Raw genomic sequence first — 12,768 nt, 5'->3', positions numbered from 1 at the left:
GTTCCTTTGAAATTTGCATTGATATTTAAGAGACTGTGAATTGTTCAGGTTGGTTTATTCACACATCCTTCATGAAACATGACATCATATCCTGCCAGAGTACAGTATTCTCTGTGGTCACTTCCATATTCTCTGAGAATGGTTTCCCAAAACGAGTGGCCTTCTGTGAAAGTATATCACACAGAATACGGTCATCTGTCTGGCAAACTATCTTGCTTTTAAACAAATGTCTGAACTTCAGACCGAGCCTTTAATGTCCATCTCTCCGTGTGTGTCCGTGTTAATCTTCATCTCACCCAACTGAGTTACCACACTATGACTCTTATTTCTTCATCTTTGTCTCAACATGAGAAAAAAGGAACAAATGACAAAGTGAAATCTCATGAAATACTGAAATCTCATGAAAGGTTTAGTGAGATCCTTCCTAAACAAGATTGATAAAACCACATATAATAGCCGAATAGCAGCCATGTTTGACCAAGGCTGCATGCACATTGAATTAAAAATGGATGGCAATAGTGGAGGACAAAATAGAGAAATGTATCTTCTTTTCCATGTTTGTTTTTTCACAACTGCACAGTGATAATCTGCTCTGACAACCAAGTGCAAAGAGTTTTTCTTTCCTTCATGACAGAGTTCTCAGTACATCTATCCCAAATGCTTATTACAACCTGAATTTAGCTGTGACTTTGTGGTTTGTATGATTGTGCCAAAACAGAAAAAAAAATAGATTTGTCAATATTTTTCTAAATAATTCAGAGAATCTTTCTTCCATAACAATCAAAAATCAATCCCAGAATGATCCTTACAAGAATGTAATATGGATACCAAGGAAGGGTGAACATTTGACACATTCTGAAATGAATGCATACAGAGCACAAACCAAAATGTCTCCAACTCTTTCACCGTGTTATTTGTAATGTACAACATCAGGCAAAATTAACAGATGACAAATGACTATATGTGAAAACGGAAGGCAACCATTTGCAAACTTGTGTAGAGACGTTCTTCAGAGAGACAAATTCACAGCCATTTCCTCTTGGGCTGCCATTCACACAGCCACTGACACGCTGCCTTGGGTCAGAATCTCTCAGATTTCCATGGCAACATTAACTTCAGTGCAGACATTCCAGTGTCTGGTTCCTGATGCAAGGGCAATCATGACACCTTTTATGCATTTATGTCTTTGTGAGAATTGTTTATGGCTAATTCAATGCGCCAGTGCATTAAGCGATCATAAATTTACCTGCATAGCCTAGGCCACTAAAGCACGTGTGAAAACAGTGAAAAGCTTAGCACAGCACGGTACTGTCAGAGTGATGTGAGTGCTGTAACTTCACATGACCACCAGTCAAAGATAGAAATGATAATGACCTGAGCTTACCCTAAAAAATGGGGCATTGCTGATAAAGTCACATAAAGTTGGAGCAGCTTGTATGTTTTTTCAACAAAACATTTCCTTATCTCTCATACTTTCACACCCACTGTCGATCAGAAACAGACAGAAAAAAATTGTTCTGCATTGGTTTTCACAAATGACTGTCATGTGACATGCGAAATCCCTTCAAAAAACATCCATGCTTTGACTGTTCACTCTTCCAGTGGGTCCACTTCAAAAGCTTGTCTGGGTTGTGCAAACAGACTCCTCTGCGCTTTTACACGCCATTAGGCAAGTTACTTATATGGCCAGGTTGCAAGAGGAAGCTATCGCGAGGAGGGAGGAAATGAGAAACATTTGGTTTCAGCGCAGTCTTAAGGCATCGCTTTTGCTGAACTCTCTCGTAGAATCAGTGCAGCGCAGGGTGGGTGAGCCCCTTCTCTCCCGTAGGAGGAGTCCATGTTCCCAGGTCCTTGGCTAAACTGGAGAAGCCAGGAAGTAGGGTTTCCTTGGCTGGGGTGCCCTCGTGGGGGGAAGAGGCGGATGCCTACGCAAGACAGAGAGAGGTGGGGAAATGGGATTGAAATATAGCTGAAAAATGTGCAAGCACACCCACACATACACGCGAAACCCACACACCCACACATACACGCGAAACCCACACACCCACACACGCACACATACAAGCACACACATGCACGCACACCCATAGACACACACAGTAGTTGTCAAATCAAGTACTCCATACCTAGTTGGGACTACACCAGCAGATGGTACACGCAGCCCATGGGTTGAGGGTGCAATCGATGCCCCTCCTGTCGCCAAACCTGGGGGGTGTCCGGGGGCGCCAGCAGGGAAGCTAGGTGGGTTCACTGGTAAAGGCTTCTTGGGCACTGGAGGCTTGGGAGGGGCTGGATTCTGAAACGGCACACAAAATACTTTGACCATACTGACCATACTGGTGTGAGACACCCGTAATATATTACATTTAGCATGAGACACCCTTCCAGCGTTCGAAGTCTTTAAATGTCTGTTCAGCGTTAGTCTGATGCTGGGCACACAAAACACTTCGACCATACTGACTAGCGTCAGCGTTAAGACTGGTGTGAAACTTGTGACTTCACACCATCACCCGTGAAAAGTCTTTAAATGTCTGTACAGCGTTAGTCTGACGCTGGGCTTCTGGTCCTGTGATACCTGGCTATTCGCTTGGACTGGATCGGGGGGGAGAGGCTTGTCTGGAGGTGCCGGTCGCTTCGAGGGCGAAAAAGAGAAGAAGTTGGTGAGACCGACCAATGGCTTTCCTCATCTCACCACATCCACAACACAACACCACACCAACCTCACCACATGCACACAGACACCCAGTAAGTCCCAGCATGCCCGAATCAACTCAACAAAATATAAATCACTGAGAATAAAAATCCCAGGAACGGTTTTCAAAAGACACGATCACACCAAAAAACACCAAAGGGCACCAATTTCTATTCCCAGCTTAATCACAAGCTTTGTTCTCTGATAGTTAGCATCTGCAGCAAGTGGAGATGAAGCAGGTTTAAGGACAGTGTATATGGTGTGCACTGAAGATCAAAATGTACAGAGATTTAAATTGAAATAGCATTGAGGAGCGCTACTGTGATGGTCTCCATTACATCCAGTAATGCACAGTGAATCACACCCGTGAAAACCTGTCTCATCTCCACATTCTGCTCTAGAGGCCGTCCCCATGCATCATCCAAACGCCTCTAGGGGAGTGAAATAGAAACATGGCCACAGATCACAGGGCACTGATCATGCAGGGCCACTAAATCAAGTCATGGGAGAACTACAACGGAATGCTAATGATTTGATGGATTGATTTAAGCAACAGACAAAATGTCAGGGTGACATGAAGGGGAATTATAAGCATGATGGTGGCTGTAAACTACTCGGCCCCGTGTACCTTGCGCTGAGTCTTCCCCTGAGAGAGAGGGGGATCAGGGGGAAGAGGTTTGTTGGGAGGGGTGGGTCGTTTTCTTGCCGACTGGGCAAGGGGAGGAGAGAGGGAGAGAAAGAAGCAAGAAGCAACATGGCATCAAGTTAGATCACATGGTCAACTGCACAACTGCACACAAGACCTCAAAGCCAGTTTTTCTACATAAATGGCGAATGTCAAAGTTCATCAAAAGGCTTTTTGACTGCTGTAAAGCACACACATACTGACAAACACACACACACCACTTCATGGTGACCAGCTTGTTCCTTCATGTCACATAACCACACCAACACAAAAATAATAAATGGAAAACCACAGCCACTGAAATTCAAAGAATCAACAGTTATCGCTAGTGAATCACTACAAACACATTTCCCATCCACTGGCCTGGGTTCTGAGCCAAGCCGGGGACTTTACCTGATTAGTCTTTACAACTGGGTCAGGGGGAAGTGGCTTATTAGGAGGAGCAGGCCTCTCTTGTACCTGAGTTAGGGTGAAATAGAGCAAGCAGAAAAGAAAACAGGTGGTCTTTTAAAGCAACGTGCAAAGTGAGTATCTTTTTTTTAACTTTTTTTGAGTGGTTGGTATCTACGTAGAGTGTGAAGTGAGTAGAGGCTATCAGGAACCCACATTTCCATTTCCACAGAAACCTATGATACGAATTTGGGGTATATTTATATGCTGTGTCTCTAGGCATGCAAGGCTTAAACACATGCGAACCGCAAGAGTTAGAAGAGGAACAGATGCTATACTGAGTGAAGAGCATGTGCTAGACATATTGAATAAGCTGGCTTTAGGCAGGATCAAGGGTACAAAAGGGTACAAAAACGTTGCTTCTCCTTCCCTAGAGTTGATTCCATAGTCTTTGCAATCGTGTTTAGTCTAGATACCTGTGCAGAGACACCCTGTTTGGATGTCATGGCAACATCAAAAATGGCACAAATAGAGACATACGACCACAAAACACAAAAAGTGCCCCAAGATACATCCTGTGCCTGGTAAGGTGGTAAGAGACACTGTGATAAAAATCACCAGCAACAATACAGCCAAAACAAAAGCATACAGAAAAACATGTGTAATGAATCTTGAGAATTTCCAGAAACAGACTAAACACATGTCCTTTCAATTTGTATTAATACAACGGTGTCAGCTGCCCACAGTAAACGGGGCCGATGTTTGATCCAGGACAAATCAGTCGGCAATTGCATGACCTACATTGTGTGGCAGAGAGTCTCACGCTCATTTGATGTATCATCATATGCCTAAAGACCCAAGCATTTAGCCTCAACTGCAAGTCTGCAAGTGACTCTCCAATTACCAGTTGACCAGACATGCCAATAGCGAAGAATCCAAAACTGGCTCCCAAAAATGTGATGGAAATAAGTGTTCATCGTCTTTTTGTTACTTTAACATCAGATACCATGCAGTCAGAGTACTGAGCAGTGGAAGTTGTACCTTATTGGTGGAAGTGAGAGGGATGTCATTCTGCTGCTTCGACTGGTTCCTCAGAGGCTGGACCTCTTCCCCCTTGTGGTCATCACTGCGCTCACCGGCTCGGGTCCTGGGAGAAAACACACCTATTACATCGGATACATCCAGCGCTAGTGGCACATGTATCAAGATATCAGAGACATGAATGCTATTACTAATGGTATTATATGAAACCAATGCTACAAAAGTCACACAGGTAGTAACATCAAGGCACTAGCACTTTTACAATGGAGAGAATTTTCCAGCACTAGTAATGCACTATTTCACTGCTAGCAGTGTCGTAGCAGGACTCACAGGAGTACTTGACAGATATGATAGTCAGATGTTCATTTAACCAGCAGTAGTACATACACAATGACAACTCACTGTCATGTGGCGCACTTCAAAATGGCGGTCAATGATTTGATGAGCAACAAGGAACAAGGACAAAAGGTAGGATGTTTCACTACAAATAACAATCAGACAAGATTCTGAGGAGCCACGGTAAATGTCCAATTAAGTGTGATTATGCAAATATGACCAGGGAAAGAAATTGAACCATGGAAAAGATTTCTTTTTACCACCAAGTGAACTCTTCAGAATGGTCAGAATCACATTTGGAATTGACTTTGGATTTCTACACAGACATTGACACACTCTTCAGTAAAATCAGTGACACACATGATTTTCTGGAGGACCAACACAAAAACAGAAAATGCTTGGGTGATGGAAGGAAACACAAGTCTGCATCTAAAACAAGAACTTAGATTAATGAGGGGTCATTCATCTCTTTTAACTATACCTTTACCTATACTTAGATGAGGGTTCTTCCAAATACATCTTGATATGGGCCACACTGCACACACTGTTTTTGAGGGCAGGATGAAATAAAATGTTTCCAAATTTATTTGCAAACCCTGTTGTTTAGTTGGCAAAAGAATACCAAAAATCTATAGTCTCAGTTTCCCAAGAGGATGTATAGCGATACCTAAACCAATAAGCCATTACTATCAGTCAGTTTAAATGTAAGCATGTGATACTTTAAACAACACAGATACATCCAGGAGGCAGTCCCGACTCTTGGTCATAAACTGAACAGCACTAACAAGGGCGAGGTTTACATTAAGGTCCCACTGACCACAAGTGTTAATTAGCATAACAATGCTTTGCTGTGGATAAAAGGATCAACAATCACTCTGAATAAGCGCATTTGCTAAATAACAACAAAAAAAACTTTTCCAGGGGATCACGCTGAGCCTTACGTTACTAAGACCGAGCCTGGCCTGGTCATTTGCCCTGATTGATAAGTTCTTCTTTAGTATGGTTCACACTGACACTAAGACCGATCCTGGCCTGGTCATTTGCTCTCTCACCGGCTTTGCTGGTGGGACTCTCCTTTCTGCAGTGGGCTGATGCCAAGGCACGACAGCTTGCGGCGGCAGCGCGGGATGTGCAGGGCGATGCACCACAGCATCAACGAGGCCGGCAGCACAAGCAGGAAGAACACCAGCAGGGCCACTTGCACCAGGTCAGAGTCTGAAGATAGAGATGGGGGGGGGGGGGCATGTTTTTAGGACTCACAAAAGGAGGCGGCTTATACTTACAGATCAAGGGAAAATAAACCTGTCTGGGCATGGTTTATAATCCCATGTAAAAAAATGACTGTTATTATTTCGAGTACTCTGTGGTAATGCCCTGACGCGTACATTATCCAAATAGTTCTTCACACAAATAGACTTTTTAAGTTTCAGGTGTTGCGTTGTAACATATTACTTGCTGACTTCAAGTTATACAGAGCAGCCATTACAAAAAGTGAACGGACTACTTGTGGAATGATACGAAAGACGTGAATTAGATTTGTGTCTTTTGATTTGTAAGTGAATAGGTGCAATATATCAGAGAAAACAAGGGGAAAGTCCTGTGTAGGTGGACACCATATGGCAGAGAAGCAGAGATTGTACAAAGACAGGTGGGTGTGGCTGAGCACCTTTAGGCTGTCTGGCAGGTCCGCTGTCCACACTGCCTCCTGAGCCTGAGTATTTACAGTCTGGAGGAGCCCAGCCTGTGTCGCAGTGGCAGTTCTTATTGCTGTTGCAGACCTGGTGAGAAACAACAGGAAGACAAAGAGAGAGAGAGAGAGAGAGAGAGAGAGAGAGAGAGAGAGAGAGAGAGGAAGACGGAAAGATGTTGTGGTTTTTCAACACCTCAATATAAGCTTGTCCTATTGTTATTGTGCACTGCATTGGAGATGGCAGTTGTACACCTGCAGTGAACTCTCACCCCATGACCATGGCATTTCCTCTTACACTCCTCCACTCCAAAAACAGACACATCCTGACAACGCTGGTCTACACATGCCTGAAAGAAAGGTTAGGGCATAGCGTTTACAGTAAGATCAAGCATAGCATTGACAGTATACAGTATACATATCTATACATATTTAAATATCTGTATCAGGGGATATTTACTTTAAAAGAACCTTTAAACTCTAAAATACAAAAACAATGCACACCCTGAAACAGTTTTAACAATTTAAAGGTATAACATGATTTAACAGGGGGTAAAAACTCAAATCAACTGTGTTTTATTTTTTTTAGAAAAGGCCAAAAAGCCAAATTATGCTGGGGTGGGATGCCTACCTTGCCTTGACCACAGGAGGTTCCCTGGGTTACCATGGCGGGGTCAGAAACATCGTCTCCGAGGTCAAAGAAGGTCCCGCGGCAGGTGAAGTCACTGTGGTTCAGGCGTACTTTAGTGGTGAGGATCTCTGCATTGGAGCCCAGCAGGGGGCGATCACTCCCACCCTTACATTGGATCCTCCCGCAAAGCACGTCTCTGTAAACCGTTCCAAGATATTAACTTACATTAAGAGTTTTTTTTTTACCCAGACAGGGCTATACGTGGACATGGTCTTTATGTATATCATACATGTATTATGTGTGGTGGCAGTGGAGTGCAAAAAAAAACTAAACGAAAAGAAAATGTGAAAACAACAGAAGTGCAGGTACACCGGTATACGGAAACTAATACGTCGTCGGACCACGGTGGTCCTCAAGTGCAGTTGCAACATCTGTGCCACCGCAACTATGCCATCTATATACAGCAATTAACATTGATAGTATCAGAAAAATGTGTCCCACTGAAAAAATGCTTAATAAAATTAAAGTTAGCTATAGCTGTCATGTCTTTTGATTTGTAAGTTTCAGACTTTACACAATAGCCTTGCAAACGCTCACTTACACAAGTTTTCAGTAATACAGAATGCATTAGCCCTATTGATACTTACGCACTGGGACATGGGATGTAGGAGCCATTGGCCATCTGGCCACAGTTGCCATACTTGCTGCCCTGTTTGTTGACAGAGGAGAAGCACACAGGTGGAGCTCGTGTGGCGTCTAAGGAAAAGGAAAACCATTCTTAGAGGATGCAGTAGTCCTAAAAGTACTGGAACACAACATTATGATGGGTTTCACAATTAAGGTTTGGTCATAAATGCTCATTGTTCCCCAATGACTTGTAAATGGGATAATTAATTAAGAGTAATCAAATACCAAGGTTATGTTCCCCACAGCACTAAGGCCAAAAATAATTCTGTATAATACATTCCTTAATTAGCCCATAAACTGTTTAATTACTTCATTGTACAAATACTTCAAATCGTTCTCAGCAAGACCATCATCCTACTCACAGGATGGGAATGCATTTGAGTCACCAGTGAGCTCATATGCTCTACCATTATACCTCTGGATCCCAACATGCATCTATTATGCATCTCAGCTTGGTTCTGATTACTGAGCTTGGAATTGTGTCATTATTATATGATTGAACCTATAGTCTTTCCATGCTTACACTTTCTTTTAAGTGTCTGACAGCTTCTCCAGCCACAGCTTTAACATGTGTGTGTGTGTTTGCGTGTGTAAGAGAGAGAGAGAGACAGCGAGGGATAGGAGGACGGAGAGGGATGAACAGAAAGAGAGAGAGAGAAAGAGACGTCCATCAATCTGGTCTCAGATTCTCTGATCAGTCCTATACTGATCTTTCCTCTATTGCAAAAAGCATGCGGTACTCACTGGGCCCCCAGAGCATCTGGCACTGAGCGTTGAGGCTGGCGCAGACGCCGCTGTAGCAAGAGGAGGTGGTGCCCTCGCAGGGCTCCCCGTTCTGCAGGAAGACGTTGGGGGGGCAGAAGGGCGAGTTGCCGGTGCAGTGCTCCGGGAGGTCACACTCCCCCAGGGGCTGCCGGCACACCCAGCCCGCCGTGCGTAGCTGCAAGAAGAGTAGAGGGGGCACAGGTGAGGGGGAGAGGGGGTGAGGGGGTGAGGGGGTGAGGGTACCAGGAGTGAGGAGGTTGCCAATGGGTGACCTAAATGATGGTGTCCTGGTAGAATGCATGCTAGGGCTCCTCTCAGGTATTTGCTTTCACTTTGCGCTGTTTCTTTGCACATAATGGATACACTGAAAACATAATTAGTACTAGCAATTGATCGGCAATAGTGTTTAAGCTATAAACCCAGTGAAGACATAGCTGAGAGTAATGGGCTGGCAGAGACTAGCTAGCAATGGGAAGGTTTGAGAAACTTCCAGAATCATTCCAGGAATGTGAGGTGATGACCACAAGAGGAGTTGGTAGCTTAAAGTACAGGTGAAATGAAATATGTGTTCATGAAATATCCATGAACAGACACACCTCTCAAGCACACTCACCTTGCAGTTCTCACAGCAGATGCCATCAGAGGAGCACTGAGCACCAGGCATCAGCTTACATGTGCTGGCATTGCAGCAAGGGTCATTACACTCCTGAAAACAAACAGTTGTGGGATAACGATTACAATGGAGGCCATACAGCTATGTGGACTTTGGCCTTTTTCACGCTGTTGACTCACGGCTTGCGTAGGCCTACGGTATGTCAGAAAGGAAAGCTGATAGACTTGCCCATTTATACAACTGCAGTGGTGCTAAACATCATACTTCATTTTGAAGATTGTGCCACATATCTTTGGCATTTTTGTCTGATACTGAGACTTGTGAAATATGGAATATGGTTTGCTATATACAAAGAATACAATAAACCACTTCTTAACTGGACTAACCACATGCAAAGTAACACACCCATAAAGTGTGAAACATGAGAATAGCTGAGTATTTGGCCCACAGATGCTTGAAATAAGGCATAATTGCTTTGTGCACAAAAGGAAAATATTACACCACCTGTTAACTGAATACATCACATGAACTGGGAAAGATAACAGCTGACAATTTGATTAAATCAAACTTACATCAAGAAGGCCGCAGTCACACTCCTCGCCCTTCTCCACGTATAGGTTGCCACAGCGTGGGCCGCCCAGGAGCATTTCAGGCTGAGGCACATTGAAGAGGCACATCCCTCCGCCGTGGAGCAGGCTGAGGGAGAGGTCCCTGGCACTGCAGCTGCTGAACAGCTGGCCTGGCATTAGGCTGGAGGGGAGAAAGCAGTCCGGTTTAGACCAGGAGGACAACATGGTTTCATCAAGTAGAGGTTAAACCATAAGTGACTTCTTTACAACCCCATGAACAGAAACCTTCTTTAGCAACACTATTGTGAACAGAGATAGAAGGTCTCAAGAACAAAGAGGCCACATTTTAGAAATAATGAATTGTTCTTCTTCTGAACAAAAAGAATAAAATCATGATCAAATGGAATTCTTTACAATTCATGAATGAAACCACCTAACTAAATAGAGGACCCTACAATATTCACACTGTATGTTAAGTTGAGGCGGCCTGTCGTTGCCGTTGGCATTCACTGAGTGGCTCCTCACCCTGTGGAGGGCTCCATGATGCAGCCTCCCATGCGAGGCTCATTCTGGCACTGGCAGCGCCGCTCCGCCGTGTCGTGGGTCATGCCCAGATTATGGCCCAGCTCATGTGCCACTGTGGAGGCCACGCCAAGCACACTGACCAGGTGGTCCTGGTTTAGAGAGAGAGAGAGAGAGAGAGAGAGAGAGAGAGAGGGAGAGGGAGGGAGAGAGAGAGAGAGAGGGAGGGAGAGAAAAAGAAATTAGTAAAAGAAAAAACAGAGAGGCACAGAGAGAATACATAATGGAGATGCAATAAATTAAATGAACCCTATATTCAATGTCCATTTCAAAATGTAGACATAAGTCATCTCTCAGTTCAAACAAGCATGGCACCCTCCCTCCACAGTACTCACCACATTGACCCCTCCAGATCTGTCCTTGGAACACATGGATGACTGGGATGCCATTCCCACTGTTGTCCCATCAAAGGAATCCCCCCTAAAAAGGCACAGCACCAGTCAGCCTAGGCAACCGCACACTGTCTGGTTATTAGACGTCACATTGCTGAACCGGCTCTAGATGAAAGATACTAACAGTAGCAAGTAACAGTAACACATTTGATTTGAAGGACCATAAAGGGAGCACAGAGAGAAAATGTACAACAATCTACAACATATTCTTTTCGATTTAAGAATCAACAAAACAGACATCTTCTAGACCTTCTTATTGGGTGCAAGGAGAAACACATCACTCACATGATCAGCTGAGCGTTGTCATGGCGTAATCTTGGAAGCAGCTCGCGTGTCCTCCACTCCAGGAAGCGATTGAGAGTTTCTGTGGGGCTCTTGTCCACCTGGATCCTATCCTGGTCGCTCCAGATCTCCAGGCCAAGAAGGGCCACACGCACATTCAGGGGTCTGTAGAACTGCAGGGGCATTGTAAAAAAGAGTACACTCATGATGGTAAAGGTTGAGAGAAGTATGGAAGGAATGTTATTCTGAGTAGGCTGCCACTGTGTAATGAACCTCATCTTTTAGTTCATTATCTTTTGGAATGCTTTCAGTACATTATGTGTTTCATCTTGATGGACTAAGTTGACCCACCACCTGTATCTGGTCAACCAAACACTATTTTTGTCATGTGACCCTAAATTTAGTTTGCATTCTCCGTTTTCATCTTGCTGTGGAAGAAAGAACCATGCTGATGAAGTGGTAAGTATATTTTTTTCACCAAAAAATGTTTTTAGCCTTTTTTGGCATATCAGGTCTCATATCAAATATAATTTATCACAGTTTAAAAAGTTTTATCAGATATGTTGATGAACCGGCAGAATGTAAAAACGTGGGGCAAGTTAAGCCAAGAGACCACTTTTTTATGGGACCCCTGTATTTTGTTATCTATATGAGATAGGCACTCTGCTAAGGTTTAAAATGATGGCACACATCCTGAACTTTTGCCGTATGCGGTAGTTTTATTTCCAACTCATATTCCCTTGGCTATAGGTTGACTTAAGTAAAAAACCTCCCCTACATATTGTTTAATGGAACACAAGCTCACAAGCAGGAACATGTCTCCTATATCATATAGGATGTAAAAAAACAGGACAGCATACCCAATCCACCTGGTTTGCCACATCCAGCATTCTATAGATTATGGTCTTGTTGTTCTTCTGGTAGTTCAGGAACTGCGTGACAAAACCATAGCATGACCCAATTATTACAAACACACCACAAACTAAAATTACAGATACATGCTCCTGCTAGACAGCCCCTCCACACATTTTCTATCTTCTGATATTCTATACAGCCTGTGCAGACTCTTTGATTAATGTTGCATGGCCCCAGACATGCGTGAGAGCAGTGATGATGGGAGTGATGAAGTGCTGGGCTTCATGTAAGCTGACACCTCATTTCACCCTCAGAGAGCTTCCTGTTACCTCTTTATGGTCTGCCACCAGCACCAGCTCAATGTACTTGGTCTCAGACAGGATGTCCCTCTTGTGCTGTGGGCGAGAGAAGCAAAGAATTAATAGAGCGGCCTGTGCTTGTGACCGACTGCATTACTATTATATTATATTGGATAAGCGAATAAACACACATATAATGCATATAATCACAAACATGCACACACAAACACATGCACGTACGCGGGCACAAACACACACACAT

General features: G+C 43.8%; 1 protein-coding gene across 3 annotated transcripts in view; it reads right to left on the bottom strand.

Moving 5' to 3' along the window:
• Positions 1-38: 38 nt before the first annotated feature.
• adam15 (ADAM metallopeptidase domain 15) overlaps positions 39-12,768 on the bottom strand; it is a 31,017-nt gene continuing 18,287 nt past the window's right edge. The window contains exons 7-26 of one of the 3 annotated variants that reach the window (XM_031575836.2): positions 12,537-12,602; positions 12,213-12,284; positions 11,356-11,525; positions 11,014-11,098; positions 10,622-10,770; positions 10,100-10,277; positions 9,528-9,620; positions 8,894-9,089; positions 8,110-8,218; positions 7,463-7,658; positions 7,104-7,181; positions 6,811-6,922; positions 6,197-6,359; positions 5,632-5,688; positions 4,809-4,914; positions 3,771-3,836; positions 3,321-3,401; positions 2,576-2,632; positions 2,127-2,296; positions 39-1,925 (exon numbers count right to left, since the gene is read on the bottom strand). In XM_031575836.2, coding sequence (XP_031431696.1) covers positions 1,856-1,925; positions 2,127-2,296; positions 2,576-2,632; positions 3,321-3,401; positions 3,771-3,836; positions 4,809-4,914; positions 5,632-5,688; positions 6,197-6,359; positions 6,811-6,922; positions 7,104-7,181; positions 7,463-7,658; positions 8,110-8,218; positions 8,894-9,089; positions 9,528-9,620; positions 10,100-10,277; positions 10,622-10,770; positions 11,014-11,098; positions 11,356-11,525; positions 12,213-12,284; positions 12,537-12,602 — 2,274 coding nt within the window. In that variant the 3' untranslated portion in view covers positions 39-1,855. The remainder of the gene's footprint in view (positions 1,926-2,126; positions 2,297-2,575; positions 2,633-3,320; positions 3,402-3,770; positions 3,837-4,808; positions 4,915-5,631; positions 5,689-6,196; positions 6,360-6,810; positions 6,923-7,103; positions 7,182-7,462; positions 7,659-8,109; positions 8,219-8,893; positions 9,090-9,527; positions 9,621-10,099; positions 10,278-10,621; positions 10,771-11,013; positions 11,099-11,355; positions 11,526-12,212; positions 12,285-12,536; positions 12,603-12,768) is intronic. The other 2 variants (XM_031575837.2, XM_031575839.2) reach the window with 2 other exon arrangements.

Source organism: Clupea harengus, chromosome 11 (genome assembly GCF_900700415.2).
Source record: "Clupea harengus chromosome 11, Ch_v2.0.2, whole genome shotgun sequence".
Classification (NCBI taxonomy): domain Eukaryota; kingdom Metazoa; phylum Chordata; class Actinopteri; order Clupeiformes; family Clupeidae; genus Clupea; species Clupea harengus.
Note: the sequence above shows the minus strand (reverse complement) of the source record. Positions and strands in the feature narration are given on the sequence as shown.